We start from the raw sequence: 22,535 nt of genomic DNA, 5'->3' as shown, positions 1-22,535 counted from the left end.
TGCCCCCCCAGGCTTGACCAATTCTTGGCATCTCCTTGGACAGCCCCCCTTTGGGCTCATTCATCTCAATGGCCTCCACTGTCCACACTGGACTAGGGGACACCAGGCTGCATCAGTGGCCCGTGGAGAGCAAGCTCCTGGCTCACCCTGCTGTCCTGACACCAGCCCAGGACAGAGCTGGTGGCATCGCCACCAGGCCAACCCCATGGGCATGCTGGAGTCCTGGGCCTTCCTCCACCAAGCCTTTTCTCACACCATTCGTCACCTCTGGGTGCAAGTCCAGGGTGTGGGACCATGGAAAGAGCTTTTCCCTTTCCACTGTTAGGGACTGCTGCATCCAGCAGCCTGAGGCAGAGGAGGCTGCCGCACCCCACGCCCCCAGGTCCAACCAGCTGTGGAGCTGACAGCTGTGGAGCTGACGTGTATTTCCAGAAGACAGAGGTGCATGCACACCTATACGCCAGCCACACAGATCGATAGGGGCACACAGAGCACTCTCACACAAACAGCACCAACAGCCTCATCCTGCTCCCTTCTGGCTGACCAGGACGTGCCCCTTACCGGACCCCTTGAGGTGAATTTGAGCTCAAGTATAAAAGGCTTTAATGAACAATGCATCGGGCCAAGTCTTGCCACCTTAATCGGTTCTACAAAGAGTCTGGAAAGATGCAGCACTGAAGAACCAATCCTGCAGGCATGGGTTCACCCCCCAGCTCTACTGGCCAGCATTGCATCAGGGCTGCTGCAGCTCTTATCAGCACAGGAAATTTCACTCCCTGACCACAGGAGTCAAAGTCTCTGGCATTCCTGCTCCCAGCCAGTTTAACCCCTTCTGCAGTCTGACACCCTCACCTTCCCTACGAGGTCACTGCTTGGATACAAGTCACTATTGCTGAGCAGTTACACCTTCACTGGCCCTGGTTCGTCTGTGCTCCATGTACCTGCAGATGAGCTTTTTATCATGTAATGTAACAACTGCCAGTTCTAGGGGCCATGGGACCCCAGTGGGACAGCTGGTTCCATCCTTCTGGTGCAGCAGCAGACCCGTGGCCCACTGTCACCGGGGCCAGCCAGTGGGTCCTGGCAATGCTGGGGGCCCCATCTCCATCCCTGCAGAAGAGGAACATCACAGCCCAGCACTGGCACGTATAGTATATGCTGTCCCCAGTCCCACCACAGCTCTGAGGCTCATGGGCATGAAGAGCCGAGTGTGACTCTGCATGGAGAGGGAGTGAAGCCACAAAACGCTGACCTGTAAACCACTGTGGTCAGGAGCAAGGTGGCAGGAGAAAGGTGAGAAGGCTTCCCTGAAGAGGTGCCCCACTGCATTCCCTGAAAGTCGTCCTACACTCACCCCAAGGCAGTGTGTCCTAGGTGTTCTTGCCCTGACACGTTCCAAGACCATATCCTTGCAGCCTTCGTCAGTGCAGTCAGTGTGATTTCCTGTGCCCTCCATACAAAGAGTCCACGTGGCCTAAATTGGTCTCACGTGATCTATACAGTGCAAATGATCTCCATGTGGTCCCCAAGATCCATTTGATACAGCCCCTTCATCCAGGACAGTTCAGATGATTCTCAAGGCCAGTTATAGGCAGGAGACCAGAAACTACCCGCCTGGGGTCCCTGTCCCTCCCAGCCTCGTCCTCGGTGCTGATGGCCCCACGTAACCTCCCCCCAGACAATCTGTGGACACTGGCTGGTGTGCTACCCTGCCCCAGCAGCCTGCACCCTGTAGTGAGATGGTGAGAGACAGAGAGATGGGTGGGTGGGTGTATGAAGAGGGTCTGTGAGGCCCCGGTCTGAGGTAGTTGCCCTCAATAAATGCATATCATGGTCCAACATCTTCCTGGATGCATGTCTGACTCCCATACGTTGCCCCCAGATACGTCTTGGTCCCTCCCCATCCTTGACACATGTACTGTCCTGTATTCCCCACCTGGACACACGTCCTGGTCCTGCCTTGTAAGGGCCCTTTTTGAGAATAGGCTTTGTTCATCGTCTGGGTGCCAGGTGGCAGAGTGATGATGCCTTAAAATGTAGTGAGGAAGCAATTAGCGCTAAATCTGCCTCTCTGAGCTCACCTGCAAATCAGTTCTGTGCACACCTGCCTGCAAGGAGGGGCTGCCCAAAGCCTCCCACAGCCCCAGTCCTGCTCTGGGAAGGGGAAGGCTCCTTGGAGGAGCACGGAGGGAGCCAACAGCTCCGTGGAGTGTTCTGGCTGTAAAGGTGCTTTGCTGCAGACAGGCTTGGCTCAGGGCAGAACTGGGGTGGGAAAGTGATTATAACCAGCACTTATGTATGTCATGAAGGGTCTCATCTGGGGTCCTTGTCTTCATACGCCACACTACCTCACGCAGAAACCCCTGTGGATGGCCATAGGTTCAGCTCTGCCCAGCTGAGTCCGCAGCACAGACCTTCACTGCCCCCATCCCTCAGCAGCCCCCTGTCCTGACCGCCCCTGGGCTCAGGGACTCTGCAGGGTCCTGTGTCCCTGGAGATGCTTTTCTCAGCGCCCTCCAGGTTCTCGTATCCTCCCATCCCCTCTGTCCCCACACAGTTCTTGTGACTGTGGGGTGTCTTCGGCTGCCTGTCCATGGGGACATGCCACATAGGGTCTGCCAGGTCCACCAGGGAGGGCCAGCCCTCTAAGAGGTGACCTGTTTGAAGGAGTTGGGTGGGCTCAAGGTCACCCCGAGTCTCCTCTTGGCCAGGGCCACTGGGCGTTGGAAGAGACCTGCTGAGCCTTCCCTCTCATCAGTCCCACCACAGCCCTCCAACCCACGGCCGTGCTGCCCCCTCCCCACAGCCACGCTCCAAAGCCCCCTGTCACCCCACAGACACGCCCCACGCTCTTCCCCACCCCGCTGCCCTGCCCCCACGTTCTCCCCGCTCCTCGGCCACCTCCGGTTCGCCCCGCCCTACAGCCACGCCCCAGGGCCCGCCCCTTCCCCGGCGCCGGGCGCTGTGTGCCGGGAAACGAAACTTCGGGGCGGGGGCGGGGCCAGGGCCGCCTGGCCAGCGGGGCGCGGCGGTGAGAGCGGTGCATCGTCCCCGCGGCGTCCCCATGGCCCGCACGCAGCCCAGTCCGTGAGTGGGGGGCGCTGGGGGGCCACTGGTGCTTCATGCAGGGGCGTGCGGGGTGGCCGGAGTGTTCCAGTGTGACTGGGGGTGTTGGTGTGACGCGGAGCTCCGGAGGTAGTGGGGAGACCTGAAGGGTCCCAGAGGGAGGTGGGGGCTACGGGGGCTCAGGGCTTGCTGGGGGATACGGGGAAGTTTGAGGGTTGCTGGAGGATCCCAGGAAGAGACGGGGGCTTTGGGGAGGTGGGGGGTCCTCGGAAGTGGTTGGCTCAGTGGGTCCTGGGAGGAGATAGGGTCCTTGACACCCTCCCACACCCCCCAAGGAGGGGGATGAGGGATCTCAGAAGGACATGGGGGTCCTGGTTACCCATGGAGGCTACCCCTCCTGCCCCACCCCCACCCCGCCACCCCCCGCCCCGTTTCTTTGCTTTGCAGGGAGGCTTTCTGCCAGCAGGCACCCACCTTCCTTGACTACCTGCACAGCATCCTGCAGAAGTACCCTGATGGGGGGCAGATCCTCAAGGTGAGACCCCCTGCCCCACTGGGCAGACCGCAGGGCCCCGCTGTGGGTGGTGGCCCTTGCCCAGCACCAGCTCCTGGGTCTTGCTGGGAAGGTGGGCTGGTGCCCTCCGGGCTGAGCACTGACCCCGACCCCAGGAGCTGGTGCAGAACGCGGACGATGCTGGCGCTAACGAGGTTGTGTTCGTGTCCGACGAGCGGGAGTTCAACATCGCTGGAGGAGGGCTGGCAGGCACCCAGGGTGAGAGGCACTGTGGGTGCCGCAAGAAACTGGACAAAGTGCAGGGGTGGCACTGGCACATACGGGGAGGGACTGGGGGATACTGGTGGTGAATTGAAGAGGGATCAGAGTGGACTGCAGGAACTGAATCCTGGTGTTCTGGGGGGGGGGGGGGGGGGGGGGGGGGCACTGAGGATACTGGGAGGGCTCAGTGGTACTTGGGGCACTTTTGTGGGACTGGAGCCGGGGGGGTGCTGAGATTGTGGGGACACTGAGTGAGGGTCACAATCCTCCATACATGTCCCAAGTCTCCCCTAACCTATGGTCCTGACCCCCCAGGCCCAGCCCTCCTGGCCTACAATGACGCCCTGATGTCCCCCCGGGACTGGGCAGGGCTCCTGCACCCGGGGGTGTCACACAAGCAGAAGGACCCCAGCACCGTCGGGCGCTTTGGCCTGGGCTTCACCTCCGTCTACCATCTCACTGGTGAGCAGCACTGGGGACCTTGACTGCAATTGAACTGGGGACATGGGTTGTACTGGAGGCACTGACCTACACGTGCCAGGGGCCACTGGGGGGCACCGAGGGGGTGCAAAGTGGAGGGCTGTGTCTGAAGTGAGGAAACCTGAAGCACTGGGAGGCTGTGTGGCAATGGAGGGCAGGGCTGCAGGGGCAAACTGAGGGAGGACTGATGAATTGGGATTAAGCTTGGGACCATGGGAGGCACTGTGGGGCTGAACTTGAAGATTCAAGTTCGGGTGATGGGTTGGGACGATCTGGGGAGGCAGTGGTGTCCATGTTGTCCCTGTGGCCTCATGGTTCCCCTGTCCCCAGACCTGCCAGGTGTGCTGAGCCATCCATCCTTGGGAGTACTGGACCCTGAATGCCAGGTGCTGCCAGGTGCCGGTGCCCGCTGGGACATCTCTGCAACCCAGGACCTTCCTGGCCTTTTCGAGCCCTTCTTGGCTGGGCTGGAAGCTGTGGGACAGCACCGTGGCTCTCCCCAAGGCACCCTCTTCCGCTTCCCCCTCCGCCGGCAACCCTCGAGAATCACTGCAGGCGTCTCTGATCCTCAGCGCCTCCGCAGCCTTCTCCAGACCTTCCTCACTGAGGCCCCTCTGGCCCTCCTTTTCCTCCGCCATGTCCGCCGGGTGGCTGTGCATCACGTGGCCCCTGATGGGGTCCAGACACTCATGGGGACCCTTGTGGCATCTCAGCAGCCTCTCCCTGTCCCAGGGCCATCAGGGGCTGAAGGGCTGAGTCTGACATGGTGCCTGGTGTCCCTGCATGGGGATGGGGTGGAGGATGACAGCAAGTGGCTGGTGGCCACAGGTCGGGCCACAGAGGGGCCGACCGTGGCACTGGGTGCAGGGCTGGGTTGCTACCCTGAGCTGAGCCTGGCGCACCCGCTCCATGGGTCCTGCCAGGGGCGGCTGTGCTGTTTCCTACCCCTGCCAGCCACAGATGAGATGGTCACAGGGCTGCCTGTCCATGCCAGCGCTCCATTTGCCCTCTCAGATGATCGCCGCCACCTCCGCTGGCCAGAGGAGGGTGAGGAGGGTGAGGATGATGCCCGCTGGAATGCTCTGCTGCTGCTTAATCTCCTGCCACGGATCTACAGCCACATGGCTACCGTGGCCATGTCTCTGTCTGACGCAGATGCCTACAGCATCTGGCCGGACCCCGAGAGCATGCCGAGCTGTGGCCGCATCCACAGCTTGGTGAGCCACATCTGCCGGGAGCTGGCAGCTGCCTGCAGCCTGGTGCCGGCCACGGAGGGGACCCCAGGGCAGCTGCGGGCCCCCGAGGCTGTGCTGCTGCCGGAGGTGGCGGGGGACGTGGCCGCACGGCAGGCAGTCCGAGCCTTGCTGGTGGCAGCTGGGGAGCCGGTGGCTGAGGTCCCAGCCCATGTCCGGAGGGTGCTGGCTCTGGGGATGGCAGAGGGCGTGCGGGAGGCCACGGCAGGCCACGTGCGGAAGGTGCTGCGGCACCGTGAGGCTGTAGACCTCCCAGCCACTGACCGGCTCTCCCTGCTGCGCTACGTGGCTGGGGATGGGCACCATGCCGAACTGCAGGGTCTCCCCCTCCTGCCTCGTGCTGATGGGACCTTCGTGGCCTTCGGAACTGCATCAGCCATCGTCTATGTGGACACATCCATCTGCCCCAGGTGAGTGTGCAGCCCCGTTCCCAGCAGGAGTGGGCAGGTGAGCCAGTTGCCCCATGCTCTTGAGCTGAAAGTGGGAGGCTGTGGTTGAACCTGGGCATGTGGGTGCTCCCCTGCCCACCTCTGCTCCCCTGGTAACACCGAGTGGGGGCTGAGCCCCATCCCCTCTCCCATCCCCGGCACCTCTGTTTGTCCCCACAGGCAGCTCCTGCCCGGCCTGGCTGGGTCCTTCCTGCCCTCGGATCTGGAGCCGGGCTTGGACAGCCTCCTGCGAGGCATTGCCAAGGCAGGTAAGACACAGGGGGTCCCTGGACCACCTTTGGGTCCCCTGATCTCCCTCTAAACCCCAGCACCCCTAGGCACCCCCTGGGGCTCCTCTGCAGCCCCAGTATCTCCCTGTACCACGCTGATACTCCCTGTGCAAGCCTGGGGTCCCTGATCGCTGTCTGAGGCCTCTCTCTGGGCTTCCCCCATCCACCCAACAGCACTCTGGAGCCCAAGTCCCACTGTCTCTCCTCCGGTTTGGGGTGTGTTGTCTGAGCCCAGGGCCACCTCTCCTATCCCATGTCTCCCTGTGTCTCCAGGGACTCCCCTGTCCTTGCTCTTCTTCCCACAACCCCCCATCCCCTCTGTGCTCCCTCAGATCCTGGGTCTCCCTGTGTTCCCCATCTGAGGACCTCTCTGCCCCCCAGTACTGGTACCCCTGACACCTCTTTCCCTCTCAGATCTCCTCCATCCCCACCAGTCTGGGCTTCCACTGTTCCTCCTATTAGGGTATCCAGTGGCCCTCCAGAGCCCAGGTCCTCCCATCCTCCCCGTTGCCCCATCACCTGCAGATCTCAGGTTCTTTCCCTGCCAGGTCCCAGGTCCCACGTACTCCTCACCCAGCCTCTGCCTCCTGTGCACAGGGCTCTTCTCCAACCTGGTTCTGCTGAACCCAGCCGTGACTGCCCAGACCCTGCGCTTGGCTCTGCCCCCGACCTGGACATCCCAGTCTTCAACCCCAGTGACCTGGTGCCCAGCCCAAGGCCCTCCCCAGCCCCCAGCCTCCTGGTTCCCAGCCCTGTGGCAATTCCTGGCTCACCACGTGGAAGACCTGGGCCCTCTGGAGGGGCTCCCTCTCGTCCCCCTGTCCCCACTGGATGCCCCCAGCATCTGCCTGGCTCCACTGATACCCCAGTCCAGTCTTATCTTTCAGGCAGGTGAGGACCAGCACCTGCCACCTGCTGTGGCCTCTGTGCTGGAGGTCCTGGGTTGCCCAGTGGTGCTGCCAGGTGTGTGGCAGCGCTCCCTGTCCCACTATGTCCTGCCTGCATCCCCACTTGGCGCCCTGCGGGCCCTGGGCAGGCAGGGGGCTGCAGCTGTGGCCTCCCGCCTGGCCTCGCTGCCTGCCTCAGACGTGGACTCCCTCCGGCTCTACCTGGCAGACCTCCCATCCCTAAGAAAGGAGGACAGTGCCACCCTGGCTGCTTTGCCCCTCTTTGTCCCACTGCCCTGCTTGGCTGCCCCACAGCCCACAGGGCTGGTGCCAGCCAGTGCCACCCCGGTGCTGGAGCCAGGGCTGGAGCTGCCCAGAGATGTGGTGCTGCCAGAGGCCATGTTGCAGTGCCGGGATGAAGCTGACCGGCAGCTCCTGGGGAGGCTGAAGAAGCCCCTTGTCAGTACAGCCTGCATGGCGCTGGAGGCCATCAGGGCTGTGGCCCGGGGTGCCTATGCAGGGCTGGTGGCCGAGAAACAGGCTCTGCTGCTTTGGGTGCTGCAGCACGGAGACGTACTCTTTGCACAGAGCCCCCCGCTCCAGCAGGCGTGCAGCAGGCTGGCCTTCCTGGAATCCCCCAAAGGCCCTGCACGTCCGCAAGACCTCTATGACCCCTGCAACAGCACCCTGCGGGCGCTGCTGGGCCCTGAGCACTTTCCTCCTGCTGCCTTCCGCAGCCCACCCGTGCTCCGTGCCCTGAGAGCCCTGGGCTTGCGGCAGGGTGAGGGGTGCCTGACGCCTTTTGACATCCTAGAGGCTGCAGCGAGCGTGAGTCAGCATGATGCAGCGGCTCTGGGCAGGGCTCAGGCACTGATCAAGGTCTGCAACTGCCCCAAGGCACTGGCTGGCTTCAGCGCTGAACATCTTGGGGAGCTCCAGGCCCTGCCATGGGTGCCTCGTTCTGAGTGCACCAGGAATCCTAAGCAGCCCTTCCTGCCCCCCAGGAAGCTGCGGTCCGCCCAGTACCAGCCCCTGGTTGGGCTGGCCATGCATCTGACAGATGCCTTTGTGCCAGAGGCAGAGCAGAAGCTGGGGCTGAGCCAGCCTCCCCCACCACAGAAAGTGTGGGAGCAGCTGAGAAAGCTGGTAGGGAGCAGGGATGTGGGTGAGGTAGTTCGTGCACTCCAGCCTGTCTATCGGCACATGCAGGAGAACCTGAAGACCTTTGGGGCTGCCCCAGATGATGCTGTGGTGTGGACTGGGGCTGGGTTTGCCCAGCCACGTGATGCCGTGCTGGGCTATCCTGAGGAGCTGGAGCAGGAACTGGGGAAGCTGGTGCCCTGCGTGCCCCCTGAGTTCCTGCCCTACAGCTGCCTCTTCAGGGCTTGGGGCGTGGAGGCGAGGGTGAGTGAGGAGAGGGCGGCTGCGGCCCTGCGCTGCCTGGGGCAGGACATAGACACTCGAAGCTCCAGAGCTGGCACCGCAGCAGAGTTGCAGGTGGCTGTAGCTGTCCTGGAGTGGCTTAAGAGCCGGGGGCACCGGGGTGAGGGCACCGTGCCGGTTCCTGTGAGGATCCTGGAGGGCTCAGGCTTTGCCCTCCGCCCAGCTGCCTCTACCGTGTACCTGGACATGGACCTGGAGCCAGAGGAGGATGTTCAGGAGGTGGTGCATGAGGCGGTGCCATCCAGCACAGCCATATTCCTTGGTGCGGAGCTGCTCAGTACGCGGGTGCTGGGGCCAGAGCCATTCACAGCCTGTGGTCCCTCTGAGCCCATCACCTTACGGCTCCGCAACATCCTCCAGGAGTATGGTGAGGAGAGCGACCTCTTCACAGAGATGGTCCAGAATGCCGAGGATGCTGGAGCTACTGTGTGCCGCTTCCTCCTGGACCTCCGATGCTGCAGAAAGGCCACCTCTGGGCTGCTAGACCCTGGCATGGCTGCCTGCCATGGCCCAGCCCTCTGGGCTTACAACAACGCCCTCTTCACGGAGGATGACCTCCGTAACATCACACGGGTCGGGGCTGCTACAAAGGAGGGCCAGGCAGGCCAGATTGGGCGCTTTGGCCTGGGCTTCAGCTCCGTCTACCGTGTCACTGATGTGCCAGCAGTGCTGAGCGGGGAGACACTACTCATCTTTGATCCCAACGGCACCCATCTGGGAAAGCACATGCCCATACCTGGCTGCCCTGGCATCCGCCTGGACTTCTCCAACCGACCACGCATCCTCCGTGCTTTTGCAGAGCAGTTCTGGCCCTACCACGGTATCTTTGGGTGCCGCCTGCCTGAGCCAGGACCCTTTCCAGGGAGCCTTTTCCGCCTGCCTTTCCGCACTGAAGAGGAAGCTGTAAAGTCACAGATTTGCTCAGAGGCCTTTGGTACAGAGCGCATCCAGTCCCTTGGCACCAGCTTCCTTGGCTCTAACCGGCTCCTGCTGCTCTTCCTCAAGGGAGTGAGGGAGATGTCCCTGGAGATGCTGCCACACACGGCCACCTCTGCGAGGGACACCATGCCTCTGGCCATGCTACAGCGAAAGCTGATCCGAGACCTGGGGGCCCCTGGGGGCCCCCCAAGCCGGGCAGCTATCGAGCAGTTCACAGCCTGCGAGGAGTCATTTAAGACCACGTGGCACTACCTAGTTTTGGTGTGTCAGGGTGATGGGGAGCTGCTGGAACTGTTTCATCAGAACAGGCAAGCAGGGCTCCACGCTCCGCCTCCCATGGCTGGCGTGGCCCTTCCCCTGGCCCTGACTGCAGATGATAAGTGGGTGCCGCGTCTAGATGCCGAGGAGGGGCGAGTCTTCTGCCACCTTCCCATGCCAGTCAACTCAGGGCTGCCAATCCACGTGCATGGGGCCTTCAGCATCCTCTCCAATCGCAAGGGGCTGTGGGACACGGCACACCAGGGCAAGTGGAACCGGGTGCTGCTCCGCAATGCTGTGCCAGCTGCCTGGCTCCAGGCACTGGACCAGCTCCGCATCATGCATGAGGCAGGTGAGCTGAAGAGCTATGAATACCATGTCTTCTGGCCGGACTCTAACACTGCCCGCTACCCCTACGTGGAGGCTGTGACTGGTTTCTACCAGGCTATGGCAGCCAGGGATGGTCCCAGGCTGTTTTCTGATGGCTGCTCTTGGTGCTCACTGCAGGATGCCCGGTTCCTGCACCAGGCTGTGGTCAGACACCCTAAGCTGGGTGCCGTTGCGAAGCGTGTCTTTGCCAATACCCTGCCCCGTCCCCTGTTAGCTGTGCACTTGCCAGAGCACGTGCACAGGGGCCTCGGGAAGGCAGTGGATGCTGGCACCTATGACTGGCCCCGCTTTTACTGTGAGCTTGTGCTTCCCAACTTGAAAGACCTCTCTGCTGTTGATCGGGAACCGCTGCTTCTCCATGCACTGGATATTTCCCATGATGATGTGGACAAAGTGCTGCAGAGAGTGCCCTGCATTCCTGCCACCCCTCATGGCCACCTGCAGCTCATCAATCACCTGGTGCATCCTGGAGGCCGCACTGCCACTTTGTATGACCCTAAGGACGGGCGCTTCCCCATGGGGGATGCCTTCCTTTCCCCGGGAATACTAAGCCAACTGGAGAGGTTGGGCATGGTTAAGGACAGGATGACTCTGCCAGAGCTGCTGGAGCGGGCAAAGACAGTGCAGCTTATTTGGACCAAGGACCATGCCCAGGCCTGCCAGAGGGCTGTATGCATCCTTCAGCTGCTTCAGGATGCAGTGGAGGAGAGGGTGGACAACACCACGCAGGCAGCTTTCCAGACTGTGCCCTTCCTCCCTGCTGTGCTGCCCACTGGTGACCATGCGCTGTTGCCAGCTGCCCAGCTCTACCATCACCTCCATGCCCTACTAGTGGGACTCATCCACCCTGTCTTGGCTTCCAAAATGCTGGGGGAAAACTTCAGCATCCCTAAGGAGGTCACATCCTTTTTGGGACTGGACCGGCAGCCACCAGCAGCTAGAGTCCTTGAGCAGCTGCAGGCACTGAGCCGCAGCTCCAACGCTCTCTCTTTGGAGACCCTGCAGGACAGCACCCACAGCTGCTACAGGTACCTGGACAAGCTGCTCCAGAGAGATCGCTCCAGCTGTGATGAAGTGATTTCTGCAGTGGCCAAAAGGGAGCCCTTCATCTTGGTGGGCTCCTGCTTTGTGCCCGTCATGGCTGTGGCTGAAAGGCTCTCATTTGAGGCTGCCCCATACCTTCACCAGCTCCCAGAGCAGTACCGGCGCTACAGCCAACTCTGGGAGCGTGTGGGGCTGCGCCACACGTTTGCCTGGGAGGATTATGCCCGAGTGCTCTGCACGCTGGCAGACATGTATGCTGGGGAGCCGCTGCCTGCCGCAGAGCTGGCTCTGGCCTTGCAGCTGGTGTCTTCTGGCTTGATGGCAGTTGACAAAGAGCTTGATGCCTACCAGACCCAGCAACTCTTTCTACCTGACCAGGAGGGCATCTTGCGTTCATGCGACAAGCTCTGCTTCAATGACACGCCATGGATGCCGGTGGACAGAGATGTCCTGCTGTGCCACGAACAGCTGTCCCGAGCCACAGCCCTGCGCTGTGGGGTGCCTACCACACGCCACCGGGCGCTGGAGAGGAACCGGCTGCTCACTGGAGACCTGAACTCCTGGGTGCAGCCATTTGGTGCCCATGAGGACTTGCCCACACGGCTGAAGAACATCTTGGGTGAGTACCCGGCATCTGCTCGTGATATAGTGACAGAGTTGCTCCAGAATGCAGATGATGCTGGTGCAGGGCTTGTGCACTTTGTGTGGGACCGCCGGCAGCACCCAGTGGATGCCACTTTCAGTGACAACTGGAACTTCCTGCAGGGCCCTGCCCTTTGCATCTACAATGACAGCCCCTTCCAGCAGCAGGACATCGAAGGCATTCAGCGTCTGGGGGTGGGTAGCAAGCAAGGCCGGCAGGATGTCACAGGCAAATATGGCCTTGGCTTCAACACTGTCTTCCACTTTACTGACTGCCCAGCCTTCCTTACTGGAGACAGTGCACTGTGTGTCTTTGATCCCCATCTCTACTATGTGCCTAATGCCACAATGGAGAGTCCTGGTGGGATGTTCGCTGTCAACCCTGAATTCAAGAAGACCTTTCCAGACATTTATGGCACCTTCCTACCCTCCCTTTTCAACCTGAACAAGGGTGTCATCTTCCGGCTGCCTCTTCGCACTGCAAGTGGGGCTGCCATCTCCAGGGTGTCTGGCATGGTCGTGCGGGACCAAGACCTCAGGGACATGGAGACAGTACTGGCTGAGGAAGGAGAGGACTTGGTGCTCTTCCTCCGGCACCTCCACACTGTGGTTTTCTCCGAGATCCCCCCAGATGGGGAACAGGCATTGGAGAGGCTGCGGGTTGCCACAGAACTGGGAAATGGTGATGCAGAGCTGAGACGGGGTTTTCAAGAGAGATTGAGCCAAACTGTTGATGGGAACAGCCCCACCTCTCTCTCCTATATCATGACAATCAAAACCAGCACGGCTAAGGCCAGCAGTGTGTGGAGGGTGATGTCCCAAATTGGGGTGCAGGAAGGGGCTGAGGAGTCTCCAGTGCCTGGGCGGCTGCCCTACGGGGCTGTGGCTGCCTGCCTGAAGCCATTGCACTTGGACAAAGTCATGGGCAAAGCTTTCTGCACCCTCCCGTTGCCGCTGACCACAGGGCTGCCTGTGCACATCAATGCCAACTTCGCTGTGGATGCGGCCAGGCGCAATCTCCGTCAGGACACAGGCAGCACAGAGGAAGCCTGGAATAGCTTCTTACTCCGGCGCTTGGTGCCTCCCCTGTACTGTGCCTTTCTCACCAGGCAGTGGGAAGCCCTGCAGCCTGAAGGGCTCCAGTTTAAGTCTCTGTCAGACTGCCAGAAGTGCCTGACCTCCCACTACCTCCACTTCTTCCCTGCTGGGACAGAGGTGCTACCCACCTTTCAAAACATGGTGAGGGAAGTCTATAGGCACCTCAGTCGTGCACGCCTACCCCTGATGCCTGTGTACCACCTGAAGCAACCTGACAGCACAGTGACAATGACCTGGGCATCTCCAGGTGGTGGGGATGTGCTAACAGAGCCATACTTCCTCAAGTCAAAGCCTGAGCCAGTTCTCCAGGAGGTGCTGCAGCACCTGAACATGAACCTGGTGCCAGCATTCATCCACCTGCGGCATATCTACAAGGAGTTCATTGAAGCCAATGTGGACGCCATTGCCTTTCAGCCAGACTCCCTCCGGCGCTTCCTCAAGGCCCTGGCACTCCCTGTGCCGTGCAGGTTGGCTGAGACACCCATAAGGACAGCAGAGAGCTGCTCCATCCTGCTAAGGCACTGCCTGGAGCCCACGAGCACGGACAAGGCAGAAGTGGAACTAGAACTGGAAGGCCTTCCCTTGCTGGCCACACAAGACGGCTGCCTGAACGCCCTCAGCACCCACCACCCAGTGTTCCACAGCACTTTTGCCCACCTCTTTCCCCGCCACTGCCACCTCTTCATTGACAGGTCGATCTCGGACTTGGTCCTGCCCTGCTTTGTGAAGATGCTGGGCCTCCTGGAGGCCACACCGCTCATCCAGGAGGCTCTGGCTCAGCTGAACTGGACCACAGAGGGGCAGATGTGGCTTAAGGAGCTGTGGAGCTTCTTCAGCGCTGTGGTCTACCCAGTCACAATGACCAAAGAAGAGATAAACACCAATATGGATTCATTCATGGATCACCTCCAGGATTTGGAAGTGCTGCCTGTTCAGGGGTGTGACAGAGACTTGAAGCAGCGACTGCCACTGTCCTCCCTCCCCAATGTTCTTTTTAATTGTGACACGGATGTGGCCAAGGTGCTGCACAAACTGGGCATCCCTGTGCTCCAGCTGTCCCTGCTGCCTTTTAACTTTGCCTTCTTCTGCCTGCAGGCAAGGACACTGCAGGCCACAGAGCCTAGGGCTGTGGTGGCCTGGTTGGCAGGCACCAGAGCTGACCTCCACTGGAAGAACTTAACTGAGTGGGATGTGACTGCTCTGCTGGGCTTTGTGCAGGGAAAACTGGATTTGTCGGCACAGCAGCAGCTCCAGCTCCTGCCTCTATTCAGGAAGCATGATGGGGAGTACGTCCCCGTGAAACCCTACCGCAAGGTGCTCTTGCTCAGCAGCCAGGTCCCACGTGCCCTGGCCCTGTACAGCCTGGACAAGGACACGTTGCTGCTTACAGCAGACAGGAACCACCAGCTGCTGGCCAAGGATTTGCAGTGGGAGCTCACAGATGACAAGCAGCTCTTTACGTCTGTAGTGCTGCCCCGGCTGTCCCAGCTCACAGCGCAACAACTTATGGAAGCTTTGCGCTTATTCTTTGACCTGCAACACCCCTATGACATTAAGTTCAAGGAAGCTGCTGTGAAAGCTTTTCAGACTGTGGCTTTTATACCCGACTCCCACGGTGTGCTGCGCCTGGCCTCCTACTTCTATGACAACACACCCTCCTTCCGCAATCTGCAGCTCCAATACCGCTTCGTGCCCGAGTCTTTCTTTGTGGACTTGGATTACAACCGTACAGCTGCCACAGCTTTCCTGCTTGAGGTGGGTGTGTGCACCACCCTCTCTGTGCAGGATTTTGTGGCACTGGCCAAAAAGATAGAGTATGAAGCCACTCAGGCAAGGTGCCATGCTGAAGACCTGCAGCTGCAACAGCATGAGATGCTCAACAACCTTAACACCCTGTTGGATGATCCCTCATCCATGGGTTTCCTGGAGCAAATTGCCTCCATCCGCTTCATGCCTCCACTGGACATTCCCCCAGATCTGGTGAACCTCCACCCCCCTTTTGCAGCCTGCACTAAGCCCGTGGCCCTGAAGGGCAGTGTTTACTACTGCCAAGAGGATGTAGCTCAGCTGCTGTGGACATCAGCCAGCATCCTGCCAAAGTCCTTCACACTCAAGCAGGATGACCTGAAGGCTATGGAAGTCCTTGTGGAGATACCTACTGCCCTGGTGGTGGCCAACCTGGAGAAGGTTTGCCGGGCAGCCTGCCAGACACCAGAGCAGGTGAACACACGGGCCAAAGTACTCCAGAAGGTGTACAACTTCTTGCAGACCCATCTGAAGGAGGTGGATGCAGAGCACCTCGCCTCACTGCCTGTGGTGCTGGCCAAGTCAGGGGACATGGCCATGCCATCGCAAGTGGTGAACTCGCTCCTGGATGAGGCTGACTTTTACCCCTACCTCCTCACACCTGACCCCTGCATTGCTCTCTATGTGGAACTCCTGCAACACCTTGGGGTGGTCCTGCTTCCCACACTGACTCACTACAGCTATGTCCTGACCCAAATCCACCAGGAGAGCCAAGCCAGTGGGATCCTCAATGCTATCCAGAAGAATACAGTCCTGCTGGCTACACGACGCTTCTTCCAACTGCTGCAGGAGGCACAGGAACTCCCTGATTTCTCCACTGTGGCTGAGCTGTACTTGCTGAGCACTGCTGACTGCCTTGAGTCATCCCACAGGCTGTACTTCAATGACTGCGTGTCCTCAAATACCTGTAGGGCCTTGGGGAGGGCCTTCGTGTTTATGGCTGAACTACCAGGGGTTAGGTGTAACGCCTGGTGGCTGCTGCAGATGCTACCGGAGCGCCTGCAGCCACGGTTGCTCTCGGAGGTGACCAAGCAGCAGCTGGAGGAGCGCAGACTGCGGCCGTGTCGCTACGGTTCTCACTGCGCTGGGCAGAAGCGTCTGCAGACCCTCCTGGTATCACCGTGCTTTAGGAGGGGGCTGGAGGCCCTCCTCCAGTGGCAGAGCCACAGGGCTGTGATGAGTGTGAAGGAGGATGGAGGCTTTTCCTTGGAGCAGCTGAAAGTGCAGTGCTGCGAGGACATCCGCACTGTTCTGGTCCACTGTGGTGCAAAGGTGGAGGGCAGCTCCCAGTCACGGGTCATCTACGTGTGCCAGGCTGGTGGTACCCAGCGGCTCCTCTACATCCGGCATGCCGAGTTGGTGCTGGGCCGGCAGCAGCTGAGGATCGTGGAGACGCTGGCGCAGGAGATCAATACCATCCTGGGTGGACAGCTGGAGGCACCTGCCTTGTCAGTGCTGCGTGAAATGCTGGTCTGCCAGAAGCCAGGGGAAGTGGCCACTGTTCTGGAGGAGAATGATGTGGCGCTGCCGGGTGCTGCACCAGAGCCAGAGAAGGTCGTGGAACCAGAGCTGGAGGAGGGGTTACAGGAGGAGGCTGTGGCAGAGGTGAATGGCAGTGTGCATCATGGCCTGGCAACCTCCTGGCAGCTGTGCGATGCCAAGCAGCCAAAGGTGCCGCAGGACCTCTACCTCCCCTGCTGGGGACAGGACCACCATGGCTCCCAGCTGGGCAGTGAGGTGGCCATGGCCCCAGTTCCACCCATCCCAGAGGCCCAGCGGTGGTTGCGGCAGGCCAAGAGCGACCTGCAGGCAGCCTACAATGACTTCAGGCGCGGCTGCCCCAACTGGGTCCTCTTCAAGGTGCACCAGACCCTGCAGAAGGCAGTGGTGGCTGCCATACTTTGCCATGGTGAGGCCTTTGAGGCCGGAATGGGGCTGGTGGGCCTGGCCCGATGGCTGGAGGTAGCGCAGCCGAAGCTGAAGGGCTTGGCAGAGGAGGTGAAGTGGCTGCACGGCTGTGGCGTGGATGGCAAGGCCACACAGTACCCCAGCTGCCACCGCTTCCCCACCACCCCTGAGGAGGCATTCCACAGCGTGGATGAGGAGGAGGTACTGAGGAGGGCGCAAGGTGTGCTGGAGAGGCTGCAGGACCACGTGGGCAGGATGTGAGGGTGTCCCCACAGAGGGGACACTGCCACCTGGGCCACGGAACTGATACCGGGGGAAGTTTAACAGTGTGCTTAACTGTAAATGTTGTAACTAACGTATCAGTGACATGGCCGAGCTGTACAATGCTGTATTATGTCATTTAGCTACTAGCAGAATGCTGCATTGTATAGTTTAGCTATTAAGTAGGTAAGAACTGGTCCAAGACCAAGACATAAACCAAGAGTGCTGAAACAGGGCCAGAAGAAAAGGTCATGAAAAGAATAAGAAAAGGAAGATGACGAAGAGGATCAAGAAAGGATGAAGATGTCCCAAAAGACCATCAGAGGACCCCCAATACATTAGGCCACAAGTGTAGTAACAGTGTAGATATGATAAGTAGTTCTTGGAACTGTAATGCATATGCTAATAGTTTCTCAGAAATGTCATTTACATGTATAGATCAGCCATATAAAGATAAACAGCGAATAAAGTCAGTATGCATGCTGGGTGGAAATTATCCCCTGTATATCCGGGGCCAAAAATAAACAATGCCTGCTTTCTGAAACTCCAAACTGATTATTAGAGAGTTTTGTCTCCGATTTTTTGGCATCAATCCCTCTGAACCTCTTTCAGTTCAGCTCTGTCTGGAGGTCCAAGGCTGCACCTAGCATTAAGATCCAAGCTAAGCATGAAGAGGCAGGGGCATAATGATTTTCTTTCTTTTGTTCTTGCTTGCTTTCCTAGTTATACATATCACTTTATTTCCTGCCCCCTCACCCTTCTTCCCCACCCCAACCTTTTCCTGGGCAGTGTTTCATGGCACCGACCAGCAACCAAGGAGTTCTCCCTGATCCCTGAGGGAAATGGACAGCTCAGAGCCTCGGCTTTTTTTCATATGTGAAGCTGAGACTGTTTTCTGCCTCAGTATAACTCTTCTTCATAATCTTTTGTAGAGGAATGAAGGCAGTGGGTTGATTAGCATCGATAATATGTAGCTGTGGCCTTCATGCAGAGGTGGTGAGTTGATTGACATGGACAATGTGCAGCTGTAGCTCGTTCCCACTAAATAGTTAAAGTAGCCCTAAGGATGGTGGGAGAGGTGGTTGGCTGGAGGAGCAGCAGTGTGGTCTGACCTCTGGAGGAAGGAGCAACAGCACTGATGGTAAAAGCCTTGTTGCAGCAATTTTTTTTTGTTGCTGTTAAAAGGTTTTTTTTCTCCTTTAATTACAGATAAAGATCTTGAAAGCACTGGTCAAAGCTCTGTGAGTTCCCCTGGAAATATCTCATTTGGATTGTAATTCCACATAAGAATTTACATGCATGTGATTTTTGATCCCTTTAATGAGGTCTACATGAATACTCAATCCTATTAATACACCTAACTGAACATCGCACTTAACAGAATGTCATGCAGGATGAAGTTGAACATTTAAGAGACATCTGAAGATTCCAAATTGTTGTCATCATAAACCACACTAACAATCAAAAAAAAATTTTTTTTACTAGCCAGATTTGGCACAAAACCATGATGACTGAAGTTCTTTTTGCCTCTGGGTTCTATTCCCCACTGATTTAAATAAGCAGAGAATAGTGGGGGGTGAACAAGACCATCAGCACTATGGAAGCTCATTCCATTGCACTGCTCTCCTTACCTCATGCTGGCATAGCTATACCACACCTATGCAACTGATCGTTAGACGCCAGTTCATACTTTTTATTTAAAAAAATCTGTCACTAGGAAATGCTTCCAAATGTAAACAGAACAAATGCACCCCCCTTCCCCACAGCAAAACATAACACATTTCCAGGAAGGGCGCACAACAGGAACCCCATGATGCTGCAGATGCTCCGCTGCAGGAAAAGAAGGTTCAGAGGCTGCCCCAGCTTCTAAGTCTCTGTTTCCAGAACAGCAGCTTTGGGTTCCACATTTTTATTCTTTGGTGTTATTCACATACTAAAGCCCAGCACACCAGGTTTTCAGTGCTGTTACTCTCTCCTGAGATTTTCTGTTGCTAAATAGATCTCCAGCTAGGGAACCTGCACTGGCGTCTTTGTGATAGTGTGAAGGGTCCTATTCAGAAGCACCTTGTAAATCTGACCCTAAATGTAATCCTGATCTGAGCTTCTGGACTTCTGTCATGTGCCTGGTGTTAATATCTTCAAAACTTTTAACTTCTCTCCTTGGTAGAAGCAAGTTGTTTTTCTCAAAAAGCAGAGTAAGAAGTAAGAGGAGACAAGGGGCTAACATATGCAAAACAGAACCGGCACTGCATAAGGTGCAATTTTATTCCTGTTCAGTTATGTTAGCCTTAATTGTGTGTAGCTCAAGCTTTACATCCTTTTGTTTTGTTGGAGTACCTGCCCTAGCACAGATGTGTCCCAGAAGTTGTCCTGATTTTCAGGGATTACTAATTTCTTGTTTGGACTTCCTTTTCCATACAGTTCTCTCTCCTTGCCTATGCTTTTGTTCTTGCATACTCGTATTTTGTCCCCAGAAATCGTTTGCCTGAAATAATGCTTTATAGATTCTAATACTCATCATAAGGTAAGGTTTGACAGCACCAGCTGTCCTCTATATGAGAGGAATATAGGTAAAAGGCAGGGAATGGCTTTGCACAGGAGCTCACCCCATTTCTCACCTCCATGAGCCTTGATTCTTTGTCTTTGGCTTGGCAGAAACTCCTCCATTAAGACAAAGATCAGACATCTCATTTAGACTAGGGAAAAAAAAAAAAAGATTGAAATTACATACAAGTTTGTTAACATTAGCTAAATTCAGTTACTTTCCTATCCTAATCAGGAGAATGCTAATGAGTAGCTACCAAAATCAGATTATCAGCAATTGCTCTCCCAGTTTTTTTCATTTCTAAAAACTGTGTGAGCACATAAGCCCCGGGAAGGTCCTCCTTAAAAAGTTACTGAATATCAGATTTTGTTAGTTACAACCACATTTGGATATTCTGAGTTACGTATCAACAATATGGTATGCGTATGTGTTTCAATACAGATGTGTATGTTGACTAATGGGTACCTTTATGCCCAAAGGACCTCTGATGGTGTCCTGATAATCTCTTTTTTGCAAGGTAAGTGTTGGACATTTCACTTGTTTTAACAAAAGCTCTCCTCCTCCCTGTGTTTATGCAATATTCATGTGTCTGAAGGAACAAGAAACACTGGAAATGCTGAAGAACTAAAACTGTTTAACAAAACAAAAGCTTGTCCACTTCCAATAAAAGTTATTTTGTTCTTTTCACTATGTTTTGTTTCTGCCTGCATGAATGTTAAATCCCAGTGAGATTGTTCCCTTCACTTGTTGTTTGTGTGGATGTTTTCCTGTGCTTGGATGTGACTTTGGTCTCATGTACTTTGATGTTGGTTACATACTTAGACATATGTACCCAACCTAGATGAAAGTTGTCCTGCACTGGCATTAAACACAACTCTGCATTCCTTTTGATTTCTCACAATCCCCCAGTCTGGAAGCAAATGTAATTTGGAAACCGAGGGAAGGTGTTTTTCTGTCTTCAGATAACCAAAGAGAAAGGTCAGACTCTGCTGGGTTAACTCAATTTTTATCCATCCATCCGTCTTCACATTTCTAGTACACCTAACTGGAAGACTCAAGAACCCCTATTTTACCTAGAAATAAAGTTTAACCCCTATTATACCTAGAAAAGGTAAGACTTCTGCTGGGCTCTCCCTCTTGTAAGTAAGTAAGGAGATGCCATGTTCTTCTCAGCTGACCATTGGAGGCTAAGCACTTTATTACTAGAATTATTTCTGTAGCATAGACTTTTTTAATATTTTATCTTAGTTTTCATCATTATTAGATCTTTTAGCATGTGTTGCTCTTTATTCCTTGTCTCAGGTCACAGAAATTCTTCTTTTGTGTCTCTTCAGGCAGAGCAGTCAGTCGCAGAGTTGACAGGGGCTCAGAATAAGCTGAGTGCTGAAATAGCTGAGCTACGTGTCGCAACAGGGAACATGAGCAGTATCAATGAAGCTCTTGCATTGGATAAAGTGCAACTGAACACACTTGTGCTGCAGGTGAGCAGAGTTGCCAAAGATCTTGCCAGGTGTTTGTCTCCAGCTGCTGCTGTTGCTTCTCAGACTTCTTGCCTTCAGACAGCATGACCGAGTGAATATGGAAATGTTCCTCCGTTTTCTGTCCAAGCCAAACCTCCTGCCGAGTAAATCTTACTGTATTTTATTTCCTCTGTGCTTCTGCGATTGTAGCTGGAGCAAGAGAACGAAGTTCTGTCAGGTAAAGTGGGCGAGATGGAGAGAGCAAAGATCTCTGACCAGGAGAAGCTGAACTTGTGTAAGAGAACAAATGAAGAGCTCTGCGCAGAGAAAGCCCACCTGGAGCAGCTGCTGAAGAAAGCAGAGGAGCAACACAGTATCACTGCAAGGATATTTCTGCTCAGAGCCTGTGCAGTGTTCTTGAGAAATAAATGTATTGAAAAAAACCCAAACAGACAAAGTCTTGTATACACTATAGAAACTGACAGGAACAGCCTAATGTGGGGGGCCTGTGTGGAGACAGACCAGGCATGCTGTGATGGAATGCTTTAGAAAAGGAAGAAATTTTACCTGCTCACCAGGTTCATCCTGCTTTTCCAGGCCTATGACTGACCCCATCCAGACAAGCCAGCACCAGTTTTGTCCCACCACTGCTTCTGCTGGGGAACCTGCAGTGAACACTGTGCTCTGAACTTTTATCTTACTTCGAGACTCATGCCTTGGACCAAGCCCCCTGCCACAGTTCACCTACTACAGCAGGTCCCCGACTTGGCTCCTGCTGAGGCCTCTTGCGGTACACTGGTCCTGTTACCTCAGGTCATTGCTTCTGGCCGATCTGGCTGTTGAATGCAACATCTGTCTCTCAGGAGACTGACGGTCCAGAGAGATCACAGCCAAGTTAAGGTTCAGAGACCGATCCAGCTTCCAGGTCTCTGCTTCCAGAACAGTAGCGTTGGGCTCCCTGACCACAGCTGCTAAGGAGTAAGAGAGCTCTTGGTGAAGGTCTGACAGCTCCTGGCTGGTCTTTGCACAGCACTCAATATAGTCCTGCTTGTATTTTCGTTCTTGTGCCAGCTGGGTCTGCAGAAGGGACACCTGAAAGAGGCAAAAGGCTGAGCTCAGACAAGCCCACGCTGTCAGAACTGTCTGTAGCTCCATGGTACCAGCTGCCAGGGAGACGCACACTCCAAATCCAGCCCTGACAAACACTTTGTCCTTGTGGAATGGGAAGTAACAGGTTCCCAGAGTCACCCTGAACTGAGCTTAAATTATCAACAATTCTGAGTTTCTCAGTTTCTCTTATATTAAAGTGAGAGGCTCCTACAGGATTTGAAAAAAAGAGTTGGGTTACTACAAGAGAGATTTGGGCTACTGACATCAGTTCAACATGCTTTTTCCTCAGTAGGAGGGCTACTGGTTACACAAGGTAGTAGAGAACTGTTGTTATGATCTAGTTTAAAAGCTTGACAGCTAGCATGTGAAAAGGGAGCAAACTCTCATTTTTCTTAACTTTAAAGCATTTCACAAATAAGCATAATTTGATGAACAAAGCCCAGGGGAAGATA

At 56.2% G+C, this 22,535-nt stretch overlaps 2 protein-coding genes across 7 annotated transcripts in view; one reads left to right on the top strand and one right to left on the bottom strand.

The window, feature by feature from the left end:
• The first annotated feature begins 3,006 nt into the window (after positions 1 to 3,006).
• LOC101914548 (sacsin-like) lies at positions 3,007 to 17,523 on the top strand. Its single transcript, XM_055813497.1, has 7 exons — positions 3,007 to 3,087; positions 3,514 to 3,601; positions 3,736 to 3,838; positions 4,157 to 4,303; positions 4,652 to 5,984; positions 6,183 to 6,271; positions 6,890 to 17,523. The coding sequence occupies exons 1-7, from the start codon at positions 3,065 to 3,067 to the stop codon at positions 16,966 to 16,968; spliced, it is 11,862 nt and encodes a 3,953-aa protein (XP_055669472.1). The 5' UTR covers positions 3,007 to 3,064; the 3' UTR covers positions 16,969 to 17,523.
• A 1,123-nt stretch (positions 17,524 to 18,646) lies between these two features.
• Positions 18,647 to 22,535, bottom strand: part of CEP250 (centrosomal protein 250) — a 36,897-nt gene continuing 33,008 nt past the window's right edge. For 3 of the 6 annotated variants that reach the window (XM_055813502.1, XM_055813503.1, XM_055813498.1), the window contains 2 exons: positions 20,616 to 22,065; positions 18,647 to 19,664 (listed from right to left, as the gene is read on the bottom strand). In XM_055813502.1, coding sequence (XP_055669477.1) covers positions 21,778 to 22,065 — 288 coding nt within the window. In that variant the 3' untranslated portion in view covers positions 18,647 to 19,664; positions 20,616 to 21,777. The remainder of the gene's footprint in view (positions 19,665 to 20,615; positions 22,066 to 22,535) is intronic. The other 3 variants (XM_055813499.1, XM_055813500.1, XM_055813501.1) reach the window with 3 other exon arrangements.

Source organism: Falco peregrinus, chromosome 9 (assembly GCF_023634155.1).
Source record: "Falco peregrinus isolate bFalPer1 chromosome 9, bFalPer1.pri, whole genome shotgun sequence".
Classification (NCBI taxonomy): Eukaryota; Metazoa; Chordata; class Aves; order Falconiformes; family Falconidae; genus Falco; species Falco peregrinus.
The sequence above is the reverse complement of the archived record's forward strand: the minus strand, read 5'-3'. Positions and strand labels throughout refer to the sequence as shown.